Genomic DNA, 27231 nt, shown 5'->3' with positions numbered 1-27231 from the left:
TGGATAGCTAATGTTTTTAGCATAGCTCTGTGAGGTCTCGTTGCTAAGTTAGCTTCAATGGCGTCGTTAGCAACAGCATTGTTAAGCTTCGTCAGGCTGGAAAGCATTAACCGTGTAGTTACATGTCCATGGTTTAATAGTATTGTTGATTTTCTGTCTATCCTTCCAGTCAGGGGTTTATTTCTTTTGTTTCTATCTGCAGTAAAGCTCGATGCTATCACGTTAGCTCCGTAGCTAAAGTGTTTCGCCGATGTATTGTCGTGGAGATAAAAGTCACTGTGAATGTCCATTTCGCGTTCTCGACTCTCATTTTCAAGAGGATATAGTATCCGAGGTGGTTTAAAATACAAATCCGTGATCCACAATAGAAAAAGGAGAGAGTGTGGAATCCAATGAGCCAGCTTGTACCTAAGTTACAGTCAGAGATGCGTCCTGCACTGCACTCTAGTCCTTCACTCTCACGTTCCTCATCCACGAATCTTTCATCCTGGCTCAAATTAATGGGGTAATCGTCGCTTTCTCGGTCCGAATCGCTCTCGCTGTTGGTGTAAACAACGGGGAAATGTGAGGAGCCCTTCAACCTGTGACGTCACGCTACTTCCGGTACAGGCAAGGCTTTTTTTATCAGCGACCAAAAGTTGCGAACTTTATCGTCGATGTTCTCTACTAAATCCTTTCAGCAAAAATATGGCAATATCGCGAAATGATCAAGTATGACACATAGAATGGATCTGCTATCCCCGTTTAAATAAAAAAATTGCATTTCAGTAGGCCTTTAAAGGGGTCATATAATGATTTTTTTCTAAATGTAAAACACTTCCATGTGGTCTACATAACATGTAATGGTGGTTCTTTGGTCAAAATGTTGCATAGATTATGTTTTACAGACCAATTTCAAGTCGCTTTCTGAGTGTCTCTTCATGATGCGCCGTTTTGTGGGCGGTCTTATTTACGTGGCTCAACTTTGACAGCGTCTTCTCCCCGTCATCTTTGTTGTAGCGGTGTAGCGTGCAAGGACGGGAGTGGAAGAAGTGTCAAATGATGGAGCTAACTGTTTTAATGACATTCAGACTTTACTTCAATCAATAACGGAGCAGCATCTCCTCATCCGTGGCTCACTAGTGCAACAACCGTGAAAAACCGTCCGACCGGAACTCTGTAATAAAGTTCCTTGGGTGAATAATGTAAACTCACTACACCGGTATGTTTTAGCGCTTTCATGGCGAGTTTACTGACAGATATAAGTAAGAACTTTACACTACTTTATATTAGAAATGGCAACAACGGAGGATGAATGTCCCATAACAAGAAGATAGAGAAAAAAAAGAAGCTTATCGACTACGGTGTCGACACGGACTACAATGGCGGCTGCGCGCAATTTTTCAGGACTTATGCAGATCCCAAATACAGATCAGCAGGTACCAGAGGGTAAGAAAAGTTGCTTTTGCATAATATTGCGAAACAAAATGCCAGATAATATGTCTTACCTTATACACACATCATAATAGCACTCGTATGTTGAAGCACAGTACAATCCATCAAGCGGTGCGGCTTCATAGCTTACCAAAGTCGTACTAAATAATTTTGATAGATTTTTGAGCGCCGTGTGTAATGTTCTATATTTTTAATGGAACAGATGAAATGTTGGTGTTGTTTACTTGAGTCATACTGCAGTCTACACGTATTTCTTGACTGCCATAGACTGGTCACACCTATCATTTCACCATGTACCAAATAAAGTAGCTTCGAGGTCGGTAAGCAAAACCAGAATCATTCGGTACATTAGGCGCACCGGGTCATAAGGCGCACTGTAGAGTTTTGAGGGGAAAAAATGGATTTTAAGTCCACCTTATAGTCCGGAAAATACGGTAATATTAATATTGAAAGGCATACTGAAACCCACTACTACCGACCACGCAGTCTGATAGTTTATATATCAATGATGAAATCTTAACATTGCAACACATGCCAATACGGCCGGGTTAGATTAGTAAAGTGCAATTTTGAATTTCGCGCGAAATATCCTGCTGAAAACGTCTCGGTATGATGACGCCTGTGCGTGACGTCACGTTTTGTAGAGGACATTTTGGGACAGCATTGTGGCCAGCTATTAAGTCGTCTGTTTTCAACGCAAAATTCCACAGTATTCTGGACATCTGTGTTGGTGAATCTTTTGCAATTTGTTCAATAAACAATGGAGACAGCAAAGAAGAAAGCTGTAGGTGGGAAGCGGTGTATTAGCGGCCGGCTGCAGCAACACAAACACAGCCGATGTTTCATTGTTTACATTCCCGAAAGATGACAGTCAAGCTTTACCATTGGCCTGTGGAGAACTGGGACAACAGAGACTCTTACCAGTAGGACTTTGAGTTGGATACGCAGACGCGGTACCGTGAGTACGCAGCTGCGGCTTCCAAACATTTGATCGCTTGCCCGTACGTGCGTGCCGCTATGTGCATGTCACGTACGTAACTTTGGGGAAATATATGTGCTGTATGAACTTTGGAGAGGTGAACGGTACTTTGGGCTGTGGGATTGAGTGTGTTGTGCGGGTGTTTGATTTGTATTGGTGGGTTATATGAACGAGAGGGGGGAGGCGTTTGTTATGCAGGATTCATTTGTGGCATAATAAATATAAGCCTGGTTGTGTTGTGGCTAATAGAGTATATATATGTCTTGTGTTTATTTACTGTTTTAGTCATTACCAGCTGAATATCAGGTCCCACCCGCCTCTCACAGCATCTTCCCTATCTGAATCGCTTCCACTGCCCTCTAGTCCTTCACTCTCACTTTCCTCATTCACGAATCTTTCATCCTCGCTCAAATTAATGGGGAAATCGTCGCTTTCTCGGTCCGAATTGCTCTCGCTGCTGGTGGCCATGATTGGAAACAATGTGCAGATGTGAGGAGCTCCACAACCTGTGACGTCACGCGCATATCGTCTGCTACTTCCGGTACAGGCAAGGCTTTTTTATCAGCAACCAAAAGTTGTGAACTTTATCGTCGATATTCTCTACTAAATCCTTTCAGCAAAAATATGGCAATATTGCGAAATGATCAAGTATGACACATAGAATGGACCTGCTATCCCCGTTTAAATAAGAAAATCGCATTTCAGTAGGCCTTGAAGAGTATTGGACTTAGTATAGAACCTTGCGGAACACCTTACACACAGCGCGTTGGCTGTGAGACTCTGAGGAGAACGACCACCTGTCTCACGAACCATGCCGAGACAGGCTATGTTTGCAAGCTCTTGGTTAAGCGTACCGTTTTTGATTCATTAGTACCGCGATACTATACTAGTACCGGTATACCGTACAACCTTAGTTTAAAATGACCATAATGTAGCATGTGTATTCAATAAATATAGGAAGCTGGTTTTAGATGCATTTTTAAGTGTAAACAACATTGAAGTACGATAACTAATAGAAAGCATGTTGAAAATTAGTCATCATTAATGCTAACTCCTTTGTCACAAACTCAATAATCAAAGTAGCTTTGCTTTAAAGGTAAATGAGCTCTCAAAAGCCAACATTGTTCTCCAACTAGTTTGCATCTTTATGAATGAGAACGTGCACGTATGTATTGTGTTGCCTTCAAAATGAAAGACTCACCTCACATTGCAGGACTGCGAATCTTTGTTGAGCTTGTTGAACCAGGATTGTTGGGCCTGGCGACATTCTGCTCTTGTGATCAACCCATCCTCATCCAAGTCCAGGCCCAGGAACACTGACCGAGCGGTGTCTCTTTCCTTGGCGGTCAGCAGGCGCACCAGTGAGTTCTACAAAAATCAGAACCTGTCTGTAATTAGTCCCTTATTGACCGAAGATATAAAACAACATAATTTTAAACACTAACACTTAAGTCATGACTAGATTGTTTAAAAAAGGACTTTGCAAATTGCATTGAAACACAAAATGAACCAAGTGCTGACAATCAGCCAGGGCACAATACATCAATCACATTGAATTTGGTAACATCAGTAGGACTACTGTGTTGACAATTGTCCTTTGTGGTGAATTATACCATGTATCATGTTCTTATATGATTGTGAGCTGGCATGTGTTTGTATTTGGTCACAGAATCCTTTGGGAGGATTATTCTACTAAGGTCAAAAGTGCTCATGTCCATCACAAGCGCTCCAGAGAGTGGTGGCCCTTGCCCTTAGGAAATTGGAATACTACAGGAATGCAGGTTTGGATTTTAGGAGGAAGTGCAAAGAAATTAGCAACATCTGGTAGGAAGCCCTCACAAGTAGGAGTAGAGGATAGGGGTCGGCGGTCACCCGACTCAAACCGATCACAGGAAATAGGTTGACTGACCGGCCCCAAGGCTAGAACAACAAAGAGTAATTGTCTTCGTGTAAAAGATATTTAAGGACAGTTGTCCAAGAAGTCAGCAGAGGAGTGGTCAGGCCCATATTCTATCTCCTGGAATCTGCAGTTCCAGTCTGAGGCTTGCTGAAACAAATAAAGCTTTTTGTTCGATGATTCCTCGTTGGCGTTTTCTTGGCTCATCACCCAGCACACGACCATTAAATATACAACACCTTGAAAGTTACAAGTAGATTTGTTGAACATTGTGGCTGGTGCAGAACTAAAAACAAGTGCATGGGGCGAAGAGTGCACACAAGAAAATACTATCTGGGTTTTCTGTGAACAATTGGCAGTTGGAGCAGGCTCGAATAAGTACTTCAGCCCTTCATTCTACATTGCATTCTTTACCTCAGTGCGAAACTTCCTCAAAATATGAAACAACATCATCTTAAACTCAGTATTTCTCCAAAAATAATAATCCGAAACAACAGATGGTGTTACCACAGAGCAGGAATCGCTAACTGGCAGACCATGATCCAAGTACGAACCCAGACACGCCATCCGATACAGACCTGGACCTATAGTCAATTATTTAGGTACTTGAAGTTTTGACGGAACACTTCTATTTTAATCGGTGCGGTTTCGTAGACTTTGTGGCATTGGGTTATCGGATCAGGAAATTCACTGACCAATTGCATGCAAGTTACAATCAGCCCACATGATACTGCACAGCCAATGAAATCTGTGCATTCAAGGCGGTAAACCAGATTTTTGCATTAAGTAATGTTCTGTATCTGGACCGAATTGAACTTAAGTTAAACTGATCACAGGAAATAGGTTGACTGACCGGCCCCAAGGCTAGAACAACAAAGAGTAACTGTCTTCGTGTAAAAGGTATTTAAGCACAGTTGTCCAAGAAGACAGCAGAGGATTGATCAGGCCCATATTCTATCTCAGTTCCAGTCTGAGGCTCGCTAAAACAAATAAAGCTTTTTGTTCGACGATTTCTCGTTGGCGTTTTCTTGGCTCATCACCCAGCACACTACCATTAAATATACAACACCTTGAAAGTTACAAGTAGATTTGTTGAACATTGTGGCTGGTGCAGAACTAAAAACAAGTGTGTGGGGCTAAGATTGCACACACGAAAGTACTATCTTGGTTTTCTGTGAACAATTGGCAATAAGTACTTCAACCCATCATTCTACATTTCATCCTTTACCTCTGTGCGAAACTTCCTCAAAACTGCCAGGGACTCAAAGTAGAGAAAGTCGGGCCACTCAATGTGACCCTTCTTGTCAGGATCCAGGGCTGCAAACTGAGAGAGGACCTCCTCCTCCTGCTCATCGGTCAGATCCTTATCAAACTGCTGCTTGGATACAAAGTGGTGGTACTGCAGCAACTCGTCCGACACCAGGCATGACTCTACAGCGACAGGGAACAATTCACCACATCCAACCTTGTTAGTCACACAAAGCATTTCTCCAGTTATAATTAACTTCTGGTGACATGTTTCATATAAAAGAAAGACCATCTCCCACGGGTCTATAGAGTAATACCTCGGGTCCTTAAGAGCCAATTAATATTGCCAGCTGTTATACCTATACACATGAGCAATCTTCACCATTATTTATTATTATAGCAATTGCAGTTACAGCTGATCTTTTTGTCATTAAATGACTCACCTGGAATGAGCTTACACTGCTTAAAGGTCTCCATAAGGCTATACATTTCTTCTTCTGTTAGCAGGAGGTTCAAATTATCCTGCAAAAAAAGAAAAGGTAGGATTTTGGGTAATTGTGTCACCTCCTTTAGAGCTCAAAGCAATTTAAACACAGACAAAAGGATTATAATAAGACAAGGACTAATAATATTCCAGGCTCTATTTAAAGAAACAAGGTGTATGTTATATTTAGAGATATCAGAGCCTTCAGACTGGCTGTCCACAAGGTTCAGAACAACGTTTTATACACAAACAGTCTAAAAATCAATTCAAAGAACACTGAATAAGACGTGACATATTCTCGCCTTCTGATTCAAGTCTGTACCTGAGCGGAAAAACAACTGTTTTTTGGAAGCCTGGACAAAAAAAGCTTTAGAATCAGATAGATAATAAAGGTGTCAAAGAGAGTAACGCACTTCTTCAAAGATACTTTGAAGAATGTTACTCCCATATCTTAATTAGTGTGTTGAAATCTGGGGTAACAATTAGTTAGTTAGTTAGTTTATTATTTCTTCGGTCAATGGTCAACAAAATAAACAAACAGTTTTACATAAACAAACAGATGTACATTCATAAACAAGCAGTTGTACATTCATAAATTTAAAAAAAAAAAATGTTGCAGACCGAAAGGGTTTAAGCTGAAGTTGAACACTTATTGCGCCTTACCCTATAAACAAAGTCAAGGACGAGATGAGCTTCCAAAAAAAATATGAAATTTCCTTTTCGCAACATATTATAAATACACATTGTACACAACATAAATACTGTTCAATTATATACACAGTAAAGACATGTGAAATATCCTTGTACACATGTTAAACCTTTGCACCAATTATATACTATATACAAACAATTATACTTCCATTATTATTTATATCCCACATTTAGTTTTTAATTAACATTGATCAAAGTATTAACTACTGTGTTGATTCAAGGCTGATATATTTGTCCAAGACATTGGTCTTAAAGTTTTTTTTAAATGTGTGAATGGAACTGGAACATTTTAAGGAATCATCCAAGCTGTTCCACAGATGAACCCCCCCTGACAGAAACACATCTACTTTTTAAGCTCGTTCTTATTTTAGCTTTCTGGAAGACAGCTGAACCTCTGAGGTCATAGGGACTCTCCCTAGGTTTGAACCTCTCCTGTAGACACCCAGGCAGCATGTGGTTATGAGCTTTATACGTCACAATAGCAGTGTTGAGGTCAACAAGATCGTGCAGTTTTAATGTTTTTAATTTAATAAACAGAGCATTGGTATGGTCATGATAATTTGCATAATTTACAATTCTAATGGTTTTCTTTTGAAGTAAGAATATAGAATTGATGTTTGATTTGTAATTGTTACCCCAGATTTCAACACAATATTTGTTTTCGTTGTATTTGGATGTAATTGTTGGTTTATACACTACCGTTCAAAAGTTTGGGGTCACCCAAACAATTTTGTAGAATAGCCTTCATTTCTAAGAACAAGAATAGACTGTCGAGTTTCAGATGAAAGTTCTCTTTTTCTGGCCATTTTGAGTGTTTAATTGACCCCACAAATGTGATGCTCCAGAAACTCAATCTGCTCAAAGGAAGGTCAGTTTTGTAGCTTCTGTAACGAGCTAAACTGTTTTCAGATGTGTGAACATGATTGCACAAGGGTTTTCTAATCACCAATTAGCCTTCTGAGCCAATGAGCAAACACATTGTACCATTAGAACACTGGAGTGATAGTTTCTGGAAATGGGCCTCTATACACCTATGTAGATATTGCACCAAAAACCAGACATTTGCAGCTAGAATTAATCATTTACCAAATTAGCAATGTATAGAGTGTATTTCTTTAAAGTTAAGACTAGTTTAAAGTTATCTTCATTGAAAAGTACAGTGCTTTTCCTTAAAAAATAAGGACATTTCAATGTGACCCCAAACTTTTGAACGGTAGTGTATATCATTAAGTAAGACTACGTATTATGTTGAAGGGGGCAGGAAAATATAAGATTTTTCTTCATCCTGCTCCTTCTCAGGCATTGGTGTGTCACTGTATAACTGAATAATTGTGGTATAATTGTCTATCAAAGATGCACATCAATGAAGGAGATAAATAAAAATGAAAAGAAATGAAATGTAAAACTGTTTGTTTATTTCGTTGACCACTGACCGAAGAAATAATAATAAACTAACTAAGCAGATTCAAATCGTATTTTGGAGCAAACACTCTTTACATACCGGCTCTGAATAAACTATTGCTACATTTATAGTGGGCTGAGTTGTGTGAATCAGTCCTTGACCGCAGTGTCTCCGTAAATAACCCTTGTAGCACCTTGCAATTTATTAGGTTGTTCGGAGAAATGACTATTGATGTGTTTGGAGAAATGACTATTGATGTGTCACAATAAGAAAGATCAGGATAAATCTGTTCGAAATGTTCCACTGTGATCATTCATGCTAACATAATGCTGGTTCTCTTGGTATAAGCAAGCAAAGGGATTACAATCCATCGCCTTGTGAAATGAATGACAACTGAGGAGGTTTAGGTTTTTAAATTTCAATGTACTTAATCTTCTTAAATGAAATTCTTGAATAGACATTCAATTGCAAAGCTGTCATCCCATTGTGATTTTGAATGATCCTACCATTAAAGCCCACTTTTACTACTGCATCTACAAGTATTTTATAGGATTTTATTTGAAGTGTCTTATACTCAAAAGTTTACTACATTCTTAAAGAAAATACTGTATTTTCCAAACCATAGGGCGCACCGGATTATAAGGCGCACTGCCGATGAATGGTCTATTTTTATCTTTTTTCATATATAAGGGACATTAAAGGAGTCATGTAATCATTTTTTTTCTAAGATGAAAACACTTCCTTGTGGTCTACATAACATGTAATGGTGGTTCTTTGGTCAAAATGTTGCTGTGGAGGGAGGTGTGGCCAGCGCTGCCTGCAGGAGCGGAGGTCACCGCCTCTGTCCATGGTGCTGAGGACAGAGCACCATCAGACGGGGGCGTGGCAGTGCTGACGAGACACAGCTGAACAGGTGATTAGATCTCCCAGGTGGTACAAGTTATCTAATCACCGGTTGTCTTTAAAAGGATTTGGAGTGACTGCAAAGTCACAACCTGCTGAAAAGCATTTTTGAATGATCTTGTCAAAATCATTAAAACTTTGCCAACTTTGCACGCCTGTCTGTGGTGACGTGTATATCAGTGGAACCGCTAGGCAGCGACTTCTACAGTTGCATAGATGATGTTTTACAGATCATCTTCAAGCAGCTTTCTGACAGTCGCTTCAGGATGCGCCGTTTTGTGGGCGGTCTTATTTACGTGGCTCACCTTCGACAGCGTCTTCTCCCCGCCATCTTAGTTGTAGCGGTGTAGCGTGCAAGGACGGGAGTGGAAGAAGTGTCAAAAGATGGAGCTAACTTTACTTAAATCAATAACGGAGCAGCATCTCCTCATACGTCCCGTGAAAAACAGTCCGACCAGAACTCTCTTAATAACTAAAGTTCCTTGGGTGAATAATGTAAACTCACTACACCGGTATGTTTTAGCGCTTTCATGGCGAGTTTACTGACAGATATAAGTAAGGACTTTACACTACTTTATATTAGAAATGGCAACAGTGGAGGATGAATGTCCCATAACAAGAAGATAGAGAAAAAAGGCGGGCATATGCAATTTTTCAAGACTTATGCAGATCCCAAATACAGATCAGCAGGTATCAGAAGGTAAGAAAAGTTGCTTTTGCATAATATTACGAAACAAAACGCCAGATAATATGTCTTACCTTATACACACACCATAACAATAGCACAGTACAATCCATCAAGCGGTGCGGCTTCATAGCTTACCAAAGTCGTACTAAAACATTTTGATAGATTCTTGAGCGCCGTGTGTAATGTTCTATATTTTCAATGGAACTCCTAAAATTTTGGTGTTGTTTACTTGAGTCATATTGCAGTCTACACATATCCCTTATGTGTGACTGCCATTACATTGCAGTCTACATGTCTCTCTTATGTTTGACTGCCATCTACTGGTCACACTTATTGTTACACCATGTACCAAATAAAATAGCTTCGAGGTCGGTAAGCAAAACCAGAATTATTCCGTACATTAGGCGCACCGGGTTATAAGGCGCACTGTCAAGTTTTGAGGGGAAAAAATGATTTTAAGGGCGCCTTACAGTCCAGAAAATACGGTAACGGTGTATTATGCCAGTGGTTCTCAACCTTTTTTCAGTCAGTGATGTACCCCCTGTGAATTTTTTTTTAATTCAAGTACCCCCTAATCAGAGCAAAGCATATTTGGTTGAAAAAAAGAGATAAAGAAGTAAAATACAGCACTATGTCATCAGTTTCTGATTTATTAAATTGTATAACAGTGCAAAATATTGCTCATTTGTAGTGGTCTTACTTGAACTATTTGGAAAAAAAGATATAAAAATAACTAAAAACTTGTTGAAAAATAAACAAGTGATTCAATTATAAAGAAAGATTTCTACACATAGAAGTAATCTTCAACTTAAAGTGCCCTCTTTGGGGATTGTAATAGAGATCCATCTGGATTCATGAACTAAATTCTAAACATTTCTTCACAAAAAACGAAATCTTTAACATCAATATTTATGGAACATGTCCACAAAAAATCTACCTGTCAACACTGAATATTGCATTGTTGGATTGTAATGAATGGAATAGCCTACTTGATTTGATGTTCAGTTTATGAACTTACATTCATATTTTGTTGAAGTATTATTCAATAAATATATTTAAAGGATTTTTGAATTGCTGCTATTTTTAGAATATTTAAAAAAAAAATCTCACGTACCCTTTGGCATACCTTCAAGTACCCCCAGGGGTACGCGTACCCCCATTTGAGAACCACTGTATTATGCTATGAACATTATTTTGGAACTGCTTTCCTTTTTGACTTTCTCATGTTGATCAAAATAACAAACTGTGAGTGCAAGTGAAATGGTGTCTGCATAACAGTATAAATATCAGTCCCAAATAATTCACAGTTTTGTATGTCCAACACATTTCTCTATCCAATATTTGATTCATTTTCAATTCTGACCCTAAAAAGTGTAACGCAGTATTTGGCCCAAAGGGATGAAGTGCAATAACACCATATCATTTTTTAATCCTACCCTTGCAGCTCAGTGAAATGACACATCACATTTCTGCCAAACATATATTTTTGGGCTGTATTTATTATCTTCTTTTGTTGACATTTTTTAACCGGACTTCATATGAAAATAAAAAGCATTATACTGGATATCAAATTGGAATGTTAACTGCGACAAGTGCAAGACGTGAGAGAAAGACAAGTATTGTCCTGCTGATGAGACAGCTAAAGGCGATGCAGTGGAAAAGTGTGTCTCCCCATCTGAGAACAACATAACACCTCAATGGCGCACAAGGTGTCTTTTGGGGGTGGAAATCTTAAGGCACCTCACATATCGAATACAAGTTAGGGGCTATGATTGCATTATAAATCACTTATTGATGCATCTTTAATAATTATATAGTATAATATAGAGATGTCCGATAATATCGGACTGCCGATATTATCAGTCGATAAATGCTTTAAAATCGGAAATTATCGGTATCGGTTTCAAAATGATCGGTATCGGTCTCAAAAATTAAAATGTATGACTTTTTAAAACTGTGTACACGGACGTAGGGAGAGGTACAGAGCGCCAATAAACCTTAAAGGCACTGCCTTTGCGTGCCGCTACGGCTTTTCACACACACAAGTGAATGCAACGCGTACTTGGTCAACAGCCATACAGGTCACACTGAGGGTGCCTGCATAAACAACTTTAACACTGTTAAAAATATGCGCCACACTGTGAACCCACACCAAACAAGAATGACAAACACATTTCGGGAGAACATCCGCACCGTAACACAACATAAACAAATACCCAGAACCCCTTGCAGCACTAACTCTTCCGGGAAGCTACAATAGACACCCCTCGCTACCCCTTATCCCCCCCCAACCCCGCCCACCTCAACCTCCTCATGCTCTCTCAGGGAGAGCATGTCCCAAATTCCAAGCTGCTGTTTTGAGGCATGTTAAAAAAAAATATTGCACTTTGTGACTTCAATAATAAATATGGCAGTGCCATGTTGGCATTTTTTTTCCATAACTTGAGTTGATTTATTTTGGAAAACCTTGTAACATTGTTTAATGCATCCAGCGGGGCATCACAACAAAATTAGGCATAATAATGTGTTAATTCCACGACTGTATATATCGGTATCGGTTGATATCGGAATCGGTAATTAAGAGTTGGACAATATCGGAATATCCGATATCGGCAAAAAAGCCATTATCGGACATCTCTAGTATAATATATATGAGTTGTTATAATATTTATTATGGACACAATTTTTTTGGCTGTGATCACGCATAACATAGATGTACAGTATATATACGCTATAACAGACCTGGGCAAATTAATGCCCGGGGGCCCGTTAAGCTTTTCAATCTGGCCTGCCCGACATTCCCAAATAATTTTTTTAGATCTTTAAGATGGAAACTGTAGCTGCCATTATGATGTGCAGTGATGTTTTCAAATGACCGTAAGTCTTGAACTGTACAAAGTATTTCAATGGTTGGAAGCTGCGCTATTGCATGATATACTAGTTACTATGGTAATCTAATTAGTTACTATGGTAATCTAAGTCACAGCGGCTCAGACGAGGCCCCAAGCAGTGTGGGTGGGGAGCGTTTCCACAGAGTGTTTCCAGAGCGGCCAGCCTGAAATGCGGGTGTCAGGGACAGACGCGGAAGGAGATTTTTACAACAGAGTTCAAAATCTTAGTGATATATCAGATATATCGGATTGTAGGTGTTTTTTTTTTTACCCTTCGCGTTCATATTTTGCTGTGTTTGTTGCATTTTTGTTGCGTTTCGCTTGATTGTAAAATATGTCGATGGAGAGGGGGTGTGACGTTCATATGTTGTCAATATTCAGTGTTTTATTGTTCATAGATAACCTCTAAAGGCCTGAGTGGCCACATGCGTGGACAGCACCTTTTAGCTCTTATTTCCAAAATTGTGTACACTACTGAATTGGGGTCTTATGGCAACATATTGACACATATACTGCCATCTAGTGGTGTCAGAAGAGTATAACATACAATGGAATTTGGAAAAAAAAGTGTAAAAATAAAAATGTGCATGTCACTACACATGAGGTACACGTTTGTGCACTTATGGACTAAGTACATCATATTAAAAGATGATTTTTAGTTTTTATTCTAATTAGGGTCCAATAAGCCCAAATAGCAGAGAGAAATAAAAAAAGCATGTAAACAAACAGCTTGGGCCATAAGAGGTTAATATTGTAAATCCCACATTGTTTATTTTCATGTACATTCTGGGTGTCTCATTCAGTAAAAAAAATGTAAAATTCCATTCCGTTTTTAAGTCGGTCTGTCATAACATTTTTAGCATTCAATCAGACATTATTGTGAGGTTTTGTATTAGTGTTCCTAAAAATCAGATATACCGGCCCCCAGTTATATTTTTTTCTCTAAATTTGGCCCCCCAAGTCAAATTAACTGCCCAGGCCTGCTCTAACTTATTAGCGATAGTAACGTAAATTTCGGACTATAAGCCACTACTTTAGTACTACACTTTGAACCTTGCGGTTTATAAGACAGAGCGGCTAATTTATGGATTTTTCTTCGCTAAATCAAATAATTTTACAAAAAAAAAAAATCAATCAAAAACAGTATGTTGAAGCACAGGATAATCCATCATAGCTTACCAAAGTCGTACTAAAACATTTTGTTAGATTTTTTATAGCGCCGTGTGTAATGTTCTATATTTTCAATGGAACATAGAAAATGTTGGTGTTGTTTACTTGAGTCATATTGCAGTCTACACGTATCTCTTATGTGTGACTGCCATCATATTGCAGTCCATACGTATCTCTTATGTATGACTGCCCTCTACTGGTTACACTTATCATTTCACCATGTACCAAATAAAATAGCTTCGAGGTCGGTAAGCACAACCAAAATTATTCCGTACATAAGGCGCACCGGGTTAAAATGCGCACTGTCGAGTTTTGAGAAAATGAAAGGATATTAAAGGCCTACTGAAATGAAATTTTCTTATTTAAACGGGGATAGCAGATCCATTCTATGTGTCATACTTGATCATTTCGCGATATTGCCATATTTTTGCTGAAAGGATTTAGTAGAGAACATCGACGATAAAGTTTTGGTCGCTGATAAAAAAAGCCTTGCCTGTACCGGAAGTAGCGTGACGTCACAGGTTGAAAGGCTCCTCACATTTCCCCATTGTTTACACCAGCAGCGAGAGCGATTTGGACCAAGAAAGCGACGATCCGTGGATGAGGAACGTGAGAGTGAAGGACTAGAGTGCAGTGCAGGATGTATCTTTTTTCACTCTGACCGTAACTTAGGTACAAGGGCTCATTGGATTCCACACTTTCTCCTTTTTCTATTGTGGATCACGGATTTGTATTTTAAACCACCTCAGATACTATATCCTCTTGAAAATGAGAGTCGAGAACGCGAAATGGACATTCACAGTGACTTTTATCTCCACGACAATACATCGGCAAAGCACTTTAGCTACGGAGCTAACGTGATAGCATCGTGCTTAAATGCAGATAGAAACAAAATAAATTATCCCCTGACTGGAAGGATAGACAGAAGATCAACAATACTACTATCAGGAGACACCGAACCAAACACTGGACCTGTAACCCCACGGTTAATGCTTTCCAGCCTGGCGAAGCCTAGCATTGCTGTTGCTAACGACGCCATTGAAGCTAACTTAGCTACGGGACCTCGACAGAGCTATGCTAAAAACATTAGCTCTCCACCTACGCCAGCTCTCATCTGCTCATCAACACCCGTGCTCACCTGCGTTCCAGCGATCGACGGCGCGACGAAGGACTTCACCACGATGATCGGTGTGGTCGGCAGCCCGGAGACGGAGGAAGTCAACCCAGACAGGTGAGGACAGCGGCGCGGCGGCGTTGTAGCTTTCGACGACACCCCGGCCGCCATCAGAGTCGGCAAGAAACATATATTCCCCCAAAGTTACGTACGTGACATGCACATAGCGCCACGCACGTACGGGCAAGCGATCAAATGTCTGGAAGCAGCTGCGTACTCACGGTAGCGCGTCTGCTATCCAACTCAAAGTCCTCCTGGTTGTGTTGCTGCAGCCAGCCGCTAATACACCGATCCCACCTACAGCTTTCTTCTTTGCAGTCTCCATTGTTAATTGAACAAATTGCAAAAGATTCACCAACACAGATGTCCAGAATACTGTGGAATTTTGCGATGAAACAATACTTCCGCTTCAACCCTTGACGTCACGCGCAAACGTCATCATACATAGACGTTTTCAGCCGGAAGTTTCCCGGGAAATTGAAAATTGCACTTTATAAGTTAACCCGGCCGTATTGGCATGTGTTGCAATGTTAAGATTTCATCATTGATATATAAACTATCAGACTGCGTCGTCGGTAGTAGTGGGTTTCAGTAGGCCTTTAAGTGCGCCTTATAGTCAGGAAAAATACGGTATATAGACCTGCATTGAATTTGTTTTAGTATCTTAATTGCAAAAAATGTATCACTAACATACACACACATGCACATGCATAATCACCTCCTTCTACCAGTCTTTTAAGTGGGACAAAGCTTATGATAGTGCTTTGCCCACATCCTGAGGAAAACCAAGGCATACAGTAGGATAAACATTTCAGTGGAGCTGGATCATGGGTTGTATGAACAGTCTTTCACACAGCAGTCTACTTTCAGGACTTACTGTAAATCCACATTTGAGGAAATCCTGTGTAAAAGGAATTAAATGCCACACCAGGGATGTCTTTGTGTAACAGCTGACAATCACGAGTGAACACACACAACTTTCTCCTTCTCTCTCTGGTCCACATTTCCCATCCCAGTGAAGGATGCAACAATAGACAGAGGTCCTTTTCTCAAGAGTGGTTGAAAGCCATAGCCCCCCCCCATCCCACCCCATCCCATCCCCGTCTCTCTGAGTGTGTTTGGCATTTGGTTTAATTTCCCAGTGCTGATGAAGCACAGTGAAGCCTCTCCTTTACAGTGTAGGGTTCTCCAGCAAAAGCACTCGTCAGCTGCAAGAAGACTGCATTGTGCTTCTTGCAGGGGCATGATAAGAAGAGGCATCAGGGTGACTATTTGTTTTTAAAAAAATACAACATAAAGTCCTTTAAAATTCTACTTCAGAAGTTTGGCGTCTTTGTTTTAATAAGCTAAAGCAAACATTCTAAATCTAAAGTGATTACAAATGACATTGACCTACCGTATTTTCCGGACTATAAGGCGCATTTAAAATCATTTTGTTTTCTCAAAACTCGACAGTGCGCCTTATAACCCTGTGCGCCTATTGTGCGGAATATATCTGGTTTTGCTTACCGACCTCGAAGCAATTTTATTTGGTACATCGTGTAATGATAAGTGTGACCAGTAGATGGCAGTCAAACATAAGAGATACGTGTAGACTGCAATATGACTCAAGTAAACAACACCAACATTTTATATGTTCCATTGAAAATATAGAACATTACACACGGCGCTCAAAAATCTATCAAAATGTTTTAGTATGACTTTGGTAAGCTATGAAGCCGCACCGCTTGATGGATTGTCGCCGCATTAAACATACGAGTATTATTATTGTGTGTGTATAAGGTAAGACATTATCTGCCGTTTTGTTTCGCAATATTATGCAAAAGCAACGTTTCTTACCTTTTGGCACCTGCTGATCTGTATTTGGGATCTGCATAAATCCTGAAAAATTGCCTGCCGCCCTTGTAGTCCGATAAGCTTCTTCTTTTTCTCTATCTTCTTGTTATGGGACATTCATCCGCCACTGTTGCCATTTCTAATATAAAGTAGTGTAAAGTTCTTACTTATACAGTATCTGTCAGTAAACTCGCCAAGAAAGCGCTAAAACATACCGGTTGTCATGATCTGTGGTCTAGATCATGTTTTGTTTGGTTATGTTCTGTTGGTTTTTGGACTCTTTTAGTTCCTGCTTGCGCTTCCTTGTTTGTTTTGTCACCATGACGACTCATTGGTTTCACCTGACTCATTTGGACACACGCACCTGTTTTAATCAAAGAGACTATTTAAGCCTTTGGTTGCCAGTTAGTCGGCCTGGCGACATTGATGTTCTTTTCTTGCTCTGTGCTGACATGTTTCATGCCTTGCCATAGTTTGATGCTCGTTCCATGCCTTGTCAAAGTAAGTTTTTGTTTATTCATGTCACAGTTAGCAAGTTTTTGTTTCATGTCCATAGTTTACTTAAGTGTTAGTTTTTTGTTTCCTGCGTTAAGTTGTGCCTCCGCCTTGTGCGCCCTTTTGTTTTGTAGTACCCCTTTATAGTCAAGAATAAATCATGGTTTTACCTGCAAGCAATGTCCGGTCTAGTCCGTTTGTATCCCGGGAAAACAATCCTCGCAGTAAGCTGCGTAAAAATCCACGTCTTGACACCGGTGTAGTGAGTTTACATTATTCACCCAAGGAACTTTAGTTGTTAGAGAGTTCCAGTCGGACGGTTTTTCACGGGACACATTTCCGGCGTTGTTGTTGCACTAGTGAGCCACGGATGAGGAGATGCTGCTCCGTTATTGATTGAAGTAAAGTCTGAATGTCATTAAAACAGTTAGCTTCATCTTTTGACACGTCTTCCAATCCCGTCCTTGCACGCTACACCGCTACAACAAAGATGACGGAGAAAAGACGCTGCCGAGGGTGAGCCACGTAAATAAGACCGCCCACAAAACGGCGCATCCTGAAGCGACTGTCAGAAAGCGGCTTGAAGATTGTCTGTAAAACATAATTAATGCAACATTTTGACCAAAGAACCACCATTACATGTTATGTAGACCACAAGGAAGTGTTTTACATTCATAAAAAAAATTAAATATTATGACTCCTTTAATGCGCACTATAATCTGGTGCACCTTATATATGAAAAAAGATAGAAAATAGACCATTCATTTATAATATATAAGGTACTGTATATATAAGGTAGAAATGATATTGACCTATTCAGAAGACTAATATGTTTAATTATCTATTAACTTTCCATACTAGTCCGTCTGTATTTTGCCACTAAAAGATATCATAGACTTAAAATCAGGGCACTGTATGACGCCATGAAAGACCAATGCTGGTTCCTGGAAAACAAAAGCACCAACATTTATGCCTGGTTCACACCAACGGCGCTTGCCGCGCTTTAAAGCGGCGAGCAAAGCGCCGTCATTTGGAAGAGGTGCTACGAACGTTTGTAATGCTAGGTTCACACCAACGGCGCTTTAAAGCGGCATGCAAAGCGGCATGCAAAGCGGCATGCAAAGCGGCATGCAAAGCGGCATGCAAAGCGGCGTTAAAGCGTGAGGGTCGTCTGGTGGCATGCGGTGGCGACTGGGGTCCGCGCTTTGAACCAAGATCTGTTAAGCTTTCCTACGCTTTGAGTCAAGCTTTGCTGAGCTTTGTCACGCTTTGATACGCTCTCTGCGCTTTATTCCATTCATGACAGAGCGCCAAATTTTTTTAAACCGTTTAAAAATGTTTGCCGATCTTGCCGCATTTCCCGCTTCACTACAAGCTTTCCCACGATCCATTACGACCCTCACGCTTTAATCGCGCTTTGTTACGCTTTAACGCCGCTTTGCATGCCGCTTTGCATGCCGCTTTGCATGCCGCTTTGCATGCCGCTTTGCATGCCGCTTTGCATGCCGCTTTAAAGCGCCGTCAAAGCGCCGTTGGTGTGAACCTAGCATTAGCAAGATGTCCAAACAAGGAGAATAGACCAAGTGGAAGTGAAGTGAATTAATTAAGTCATATTATGTTTTTTACAACAAAGTTCGAAAGCTTAGTGATGTATCAGATACAGTATATCAGATCATATTTCGCTGTTTGTTGCATTTTTGTTGCGTTTCGCTTCTTCTTCATCGTATGGGCAGCTGTTTTCCGGCAGGGATCGAGAAAGTTTACGTTCACGCCGTGATCCCTGCAAGTAACCGCGCTGCTCTACTCCATGGCAACGCGGCGAAACAAAAAACTTTCAACTCGGGTACCCTCCCGTTCTGGCGTCCAGGGGCAGTCTGGGCGGAGATCTGGTAGCAACACTGCTGCCGGTCTCCAACCAAGAATACTGCAACTGAACGTTGAAGGGCTCACAGATGCCAAAACATCCGTCATCGAGCACATGGCCCACACCACCCAAGCCATGGTCATCCTCCTTCAGGAAACCCACCGCCCAACAGCGGACAAGCTAGCGATCACCAACTTCACGCTAGCTGGGTCAATCCTGAGCAAGAAGCATGGCCTTGCCACGTTTGTCCACAACGATCTGAGCTGGACCCTCGCCGATCGATCACCGGACAACTCCGAGATCGAGTGGCTGCGAGTGGACGTTGGCGACATCAAAATTGTCAACGTCTACAAACCACCACCCTCACAACTCACGCCAGTGTCACTGCCAGTGCTTGAACCACCGTGTGTATATGCTGGTGATTTCAACTGCCGGCATACACGGTGGGGATACAGTACCACCTCACCGAGCGGGGAAACTCTTTCTGACTGGGCAGAGCGCAACTCGCTCAACCTTCTCTACAACCCGAAGGGCCCAGCCAGCTTTCACTCCGCTCGGCATAACACTGACACGAACCCTGACCTGGCTTTCGTGAGTGTCGGTGTGGACACCCAGCTCCCCGACAGACGTGTTCTAGGAATGTTCCCCAGGTCGCAACACCGACCGTCGCTGATATCGGTGCCCGACCTCGTGACAACAGTTCCGAGCGGACCGATGAAGCGATGGAACTTCCGGAAGGCCAATTGGAAACTCTATCGCCTCCATGCCAACAAGTCCACACGGTGTCTCCCACCACCAGACACACCCAACGTGGACGAGGCATACCAGGACTTCTGTAGGGCACTAACATCTGCGGCCAAAAAAGCCATCCCACGCGGCCGGCGTAAGAACTACAAACCATGCTGGGATGGCGAGTGCGAGACCCTCCACAGCGCCTTCCTCCGGGCTCCCTATGGCCCGGAGGCTAACAATTCAGCCACTGCCCTTCTTTCCACTCTTGGAAGGAAGAGGCACCAGCGCTGGAAAGAGGCAGTCCACTCCATCGACTTCTCGCACACTAGCCGTATCGCGTGGAGCACTTTGAACAACTTGACTGGTAGGTCTGAGCGCGCACCCCGAACATGCCCCGTTACCGCAAATGCTATTGCAGCACAGGTTGTGAAAAACGGGGCATATACCGGGATGAATCGAGATTTTTCCCGGGCGGTGCGCCAGGAAACTGCAGACCTCTGGAGGACAACAACATCTAGCGAGTGTAACATCTCCGGTGAGTTTTCACCGGAGGAGTTCACAGCTGCCCTCCAGTATACCAAACCAGGCAAGTCTGCTGGGCCTGACAACATCTGCCCAGAACTCGTGCTCCACGCTGCCCCTGCAATGAAGTCCTGGCTGAGAGTTTTCCTGTCTTCTTGCCTGCGCCAACTCCGGATCCCCAGGATTTGGAGAAGGGCCACTGTTGTCGCTATCCCCAAGCCGAACAAGCCAAAGGATGACGTAACGAGCTACAGACCAATCTCGTTGCTCTGCGTCCCCTTTAAAGTCCTTGAGCGCCTGATTCACGCCCGTGTCGAGCCCATCATAGACCCCCACCTCCCCCGGGAGCAGGCGGGTTTTCGACGTGGGAAGTCCACGGTGGATCAGGTCGCCCTCCTTACCCAGGACATCGAGGACTGCTTTGAGGCGAAAAAGAAGGCCGGTGCCGTCTTCATAGACCTGACTGCTGCCTATGACACAGTCTGGCACCGCGGCCTCACCTGCAAACTTCTCCGCCTGCTTCCAGACAGGCACATGGTCAAAATGATCATGGAGCTTGTCTGGAACCGCAGCTTTACTCTCACCACCAGTAACGGAGATAAAAGCAGGTTGCGGCGCCTGAAAAATGGCGTCCCCCAGGGATCTGTCCTGGCTCCCCTCCTGTATAACATCTATACATACGACCTGCCTGCCACAGTCTCACGGAGGTTCGCATACGCAGACGATCTCGCGCTGCTGCACTCCGACAGGGACTGGCAGGCCTTGGAGGGAACTCTAAGCCAGGACATGGAGACTTTAGTGGCTTACCTCCATAACTGGAGATTGAAGCTCAGCGAATCCAAGACGGTGACACAAGCTTTCCACCTATACAATTGGGAAGCGGATCGTGAGATCAGGTTCGAGGTGCGGAAGCCGGATGGGGCTTCCCTTACCCTATGCCGGCCTCGTCCTACACCTGAAGACCCTCGTCCTGACCCTAAATACCTTGGGGTCACCCTGGACAGGTCGCTCACTTTCCGTAAACACCTCTTGGCAACACGCAAGAAACTCAACACCCGCGTCTCACTGCTGAGACGGTTGGTCGGGTCCGGTTGGGGTGCCGGGGCAGGAACTCTGCGAACAGCAGCACTTGCCCTGGTCTACTCAACTGCTGAGTACTGCGCACCTGTCTGGGCGCGCAGTGCTCACTCTAAACAACTTGATGTCCCGATCAACGAAGCCTTGCGTGTTATCACTGGATGCCTGCGCCCCACCCCTGTGGAGCTACTGCCCATCTTAGCAGGCATCCAACCCGCTGAGCTCCGTCGCCAAGGTGCTGTAGCAACTCTGGCGGGCCGGGCAAACATGGATGAGAACCACCTGCTCCATGAAAGGCTCACACTCTCCTCAGAGCCAACGCCCCGCCTCCCCTCCAGAGACCCACTGGTACCAGCCGCCCTGAAGCTCCTGCAGCAATGCAGTGCCAACAACATCAGGGCGGCTCACTGGGCGAATCACAAATGGAGCACGGACCTGGAGCATACCATCTCCTCCAGACTCCGTGACTTCATACCTGACACCGGCTCAATACCAGGCCTCTCACTACCACGAGTGGCCTGGGTGAGGCTTAACCGCCTCCGAACTGGTGTCGGTCGCTTTCGCTCAAACATGTTCCAGTGGGGCTTAGCACCTAACGCGACGTGTGAGTGTGGCGCGGAGGAGCAGACTGCCGACCACGTGATCCTGCGTTGCCCGATTTATCGTGCTCCTAATGGTTTGCGTGGCCTGGCGGACCTGGATGACTGCTCGGTGACCTGGCTCACTTCTGTGTGTCCTGACATATGAACGGGAGGGCCCCCCGGGCCTGGGGTGGTAAAAGGCATAGACCCTCGGCCTCAGGTCCGGGTGCCGGAAAACAGCTGCCCATACGATGAAGCGTTTCGCTTGATTGTAAAATATGTCGATCGAGAGGGTGTGTTCATATGTTGTCAATATTCAGTGTTTTATCGTTCATAGTGAAGTGGAATGAATTACATTTATATAGCGCTTTTTCTCAAGTGACTCAAAGCGCTTTACATAGTGAAACCCAATATCTAAGTTACATTCAAACCAGTGTGGGTGGCACTGGGAGCAGGTGGGTAAAGTGTCTTGCCCAAGGACACAACGGCAGTGACTAGGATGGCGGAAGCGGGGATCGAACCTGCAACCCCTTGCTGGCACGGCCGCTCTACCAACCGAGCTATACCGCCCCATAGTTAATATTGTAAATCCCACATTCTTTATTTTCATGTACATTCTGGGTGTCTCATTCAGTAAAAAAATGTAAAATTCCATTCTGTTTTTTAAGGCGGTTCATCATAACGTTTTTAGCATTCAATCAGACATTATTGTGAGGTTTTGTATTTGTGATCCTAGTAATAGATATACCAACCCCCAGACACATTTTCCTTCTCTATGTTTGGCCCCCTGGGTCAAAATAATTGCCCAGGCCTGCAGTATACAGTACGACATATCATAATATGTTTATCTCTCTCTTAAAAAAATGCCACAGATCTGATTTATCATAGAATATGGGCAAAATCTAACGAATAAGATTTGGAAAACAGCCCTAGTAGACACTACCAATTGTAAGCTGTGCCAGAAGAGAGGCACCCTGAAACACATCTTGCTGGAAAACGCTAGGGTAGGAGCTGTACAGCTGGTGCCTTGATCAAGTGTTAAAGAGCTCTGGCAGTCTAAAACACTCCATGACAACCTATGAGCCCAGGCTCTTCAATAATGACGTGTCTCATTAGCACCAGAAGGTGTATTCAAACCATGTTGGTACTGTATGTAAAACAGGAATTTGGCTCTGAACTGGCAGATGCACACTGATAACAACCTCTAATTACCTCCACCAAGTTGCACACTTCCATACCAATACTTAACCTTTTGAGTCTGTTCACACAAAGAACTATGGCAAAATGCAGTGCGCTATCAGATCAATCAATCAATGTTTATTTATATAGCCCTAAATCACAAGTGTCTCAAAGGGCTGCACAAGCCAGAAAACGATGTTGCACACTCAAAATGGTAAGTGTCCAGCAATGAGGCTCATTCACAATTAAAAGTGGAGAAGAAGAAGAGTAAGCAGGTAAATATGGCGACGGTCATGTCCAGTGAGTGCGCAACGACAGCAATAAATTTGCAAATGGAAACAAATGTTGGCCCTTGGGAACCAAGTACACAGTGTTCACAATAGACCTGTTGAAGCCTACTGACGGACGTATTTAAATAGATATTATGTTTTCATGGTAATTTGTTGGTTTAGAAAAACTACAAAAACAATTACCACACTGTTTGTAATGGGGTGGTAAATAATGAACGTGCCTACTGGGACATTTTATTTAACTTTTTGGACAAAGATTTCTTTGAAAATATCTTGTTGAGTATGGTCTGCATTACTGCCAGCTATAGGACTGGGGTAGCACATGTCAACGTAAAACCCACTGCAAAACTGTGTTACATTAGAAAAGGGGTCCCAAACTTTTTGACTCGGGGGCCGCATTGGGTTAACACAATTTGGCCAGGGTCCGGGCTACATATATATATATATATATATATATATATATATATATATATATATATATATATATATATATATATATATATATATATATATATATATATATATATATATATATATATACTACCGTTCAAAAGTTTGGGGTCACATTGAAATGTCCTTATTTTTGAAGGAAAAGCACTGTACTTTTCAATGAAGATAACTTTAAACTAGTCTTAACTTTAAAGAAATACACTCTATACATTGCTAATGTGGTAAATGACTATTCTAGCTGCAAATGTCTGGTTTTTGGTGCAATATCTACATAGGTGTATAGAGGCCCATTTCCAGCAACTATCACTCCAGTGTTCTAATGGTACAATGTGTTTGCTCATTGGCTCAGAAGGCTAATTGATGATTAGAAAACCCTTGTGCAATCATGTTCACACATCTGAAAACAGTTTAGCTCGTTACAGAAGCTACAAAACTGACCTTCCTTTGAGCAGATTGAGTTTCTGGAGCATCACATTTGTGGGGTCAATTAAACGCTCAAAATGGCCAGAAAAAGAGAACTTTCATCTGAAACTCGACAGTCAATTCTTGTTCTTAGAAATGAAGGCTATTCCACAAAATTGTTTGGGTGACCCCCAAACTTTTGAACGGTAGTGTATATATATACAAATATAAATATACATATATACATATATGTGTATATGTATACATATATATGTATATATAAATATACATATACATATATGTATTCATATATATGTATATATATTTAATATATATGTATATATATACATATACACATATACATGTATGTATACATATATATGTATATACATATATATACACATATATACCAATATACACACATATATATATACATATATATACACATATATATATACACACATATAAATATATATACACATATATACATATAAATATATATTCACATATATATACATAAAAATATATATATACACATATATATATACATAAAAATATAAACACACATATATACATATAAATATATATAAACATATATATATACATATAAATATATATACACATATATATACATATATATACACATATATACACGTATATATAAATATACACATATATATACACACATATATACACGTATATAGACACATATATATATATATACATACACATATATATATACACACACACACACACATATATATATATATATATATATATATATATATATATATATATATATGTATATATATACATATATATATACACACACACATATATATATATATATATATATATATATATATATATATATATATATATATATATATATATATATATACATATATATATACACACATACATATATATGTATGTATATATATATATACACATATATATATATAAATATATATATATATATTCCTCGCACACTAATTGACTGAAAGAGTGCGCACTTGATGTCACGTTATCGATGGAAAAATGCATTTTTAGACCATATGATTTGCCTGGGTAGCTAGGAGACACCGAGAGTAACAAACAGTAGAAAATGGATTAGGAAGAACAGATTTTTTTTTTTTAAATATATATACTGTATATATATATATATATATATATATATATATATATATATATATATATATATATATATATATATATATATATATACTAATCCAGATGGTTTTAACAATAATGTCTTCAGTTTTCTTTTGTATTATTATCTACAGTACTTTCCTGCTGACAGGTATTGGGATTCTCCATTTGAGGAGGGTAGAGTCCTCAAAGAGATCCTTTTATTCTAAGGTTGTCTAAAATGAAGAGGCACTAGAACTGAAGTTGGATTAAGTACAAACAGCAGAGATGGAGAGAGTGAACATGCTATCAACTAGCATTTCTCTAAAGATGGCTACCTTCTTCATCTCCTTATGTTTAGTCATAAAACTGAAAGTGAAACTTAATTAAACCTGTGTGCTAACCTCACATACATTCTCCTCCATTGCTTTTTTTTACAGGCCTGTACCTCACAACATCATTAATAATGATATATGTGTGTGGGTGCAAAGATAAAAACACAGAGTATATTCATTATGTTTATCTGCCTTTAGCAGAATGAAGGCCACATTCTTATTCTGCCAGCAAAGAAGGGGAATCTTCCCTCACACAGGCAACATTAAGAACACATTCCTGTCACTGAGTCATTTGAATGAAAAAACAGTATGTAATTAAGCAATCTACGGAAAATAATAGTGCATACTTTATACCAATTATAAATAATAACACATAGCAGGGGTCCTAAGAAACAACATCTTGATGTTGTTATGGCATGGAACAGTAATTATGAATGGCAAACAGGATGTAATTATAAGATGTAAAAAAATATGTTTAGGATGAAGGAACCACTTAATTGGGAGGTGACTTAGAAAGTGGATCCAGGTGAAGTGTTCATTACAATCAATCATCACTTCAATACACTATTTATATTTACTGTATGTCTACTAATAGTCAACATGAGGTTGTATTTTTATCTGCTTTATTGGACATCAAGCAATACTCAACCAAGATAAAAACTACTGGAATGACTCTGGTTGTGTGAGTGTATGTGGCATGGCACTGATCATGGAGGTACAGGTCAAACTCCAAACATATTTAATATCATGCAAAAGTTCATTCATGTCAGCAATTCCACTTCAAAGGCGAAACTGATATTTGATATAAAAGTCATTACATGCCAAAGTGAGATATGTCAAGCCTTTATTTGTTATATGTTTGATGATCATGGCTTACAGTTAGAGATGTCCGATAATATCGGGCTGCCGATATTATCGGCCGATAAATGCTTTAAAATGTAATATCGGAAATTATCGGTATCGGTTTCAAAAAGTAAAATGTATGACTTTTTAAAACGGCGCTGTACGGCGTGGTACACGGACGTAGGGAGAAGTACAGAGCGCCAATAAACCTTAAAGGCCCAATCACATAATACCTACGGCTTTACACAGACACAAGTGAATGCATGCATACTTGGTCAATAGCCATACAGGTCACACTGAGGGTGGCCGTATAAACAACTTTAAAGGCCTACTGAAATGATTTTTTTAAATTTAAACGGGGATAGCAGATCCATTCTATGTGTCATACTTGATCATTTCGCGATATTGCCATATTTTTGCTGAAAGGATTTAGTAGAGAACATTGACGATAAAGTTCGCAACTTTTGGTTGCTGATAAAAAAAAGCCTTGCCTGTACCGGAAGTAGCGTGACG

The 27231-nt window shown here is 41.0% G+C and overlaps 1 protein-coding gene across 3 annotated transcripts in view; it reads right to left on the bottom strand.

Moving 5' to 3' along the window:
* Positions 1-27231, bottom strand: part of phf24 (PHD finger protein 24) — a 106783-nt gene that overhangs the window by 14946 nt on the left and 64606 nt on the right. For all 3 annotated transcript variants that reach the window (XM_062032137.1, XM_062032138.1, XM_062032139.1), the window contains 3 exons: positions 6002-6080; positions 5539-5741; positions 3615-3781 (listed from right to left, as the gene is read on the bottom strand). In XM_062032137.1, coding sequence (XP_061888121.1) covers positions 3615-3781; positions 5539-5741; positions 6002-6080 — 449 coding nt within the window. The remainder of the gene's footprint in view (positions 1-3614; positions 3782-5538; positions 5742-6001; positions 6081-27231) is intronic.

This window comes from Entelurus aequoreus, linkage group LG21 (assembly GCF_033978785.1).
Source record: "Entelurus aequoreus isolate RoL-2023_Sb linkage group LG21, RoL_Eaeq_v1.1, whole genome shotgun sequence".
NCBI lineage: Eukaryota > Metazoa > Chordata > Actinopteri > Syngnathiformes > Syngnathidae > Entelurus > Entelurus aequoreus.
This window is presented reverse-complemented; position numbering and strand designations above follow the sequence as displayed.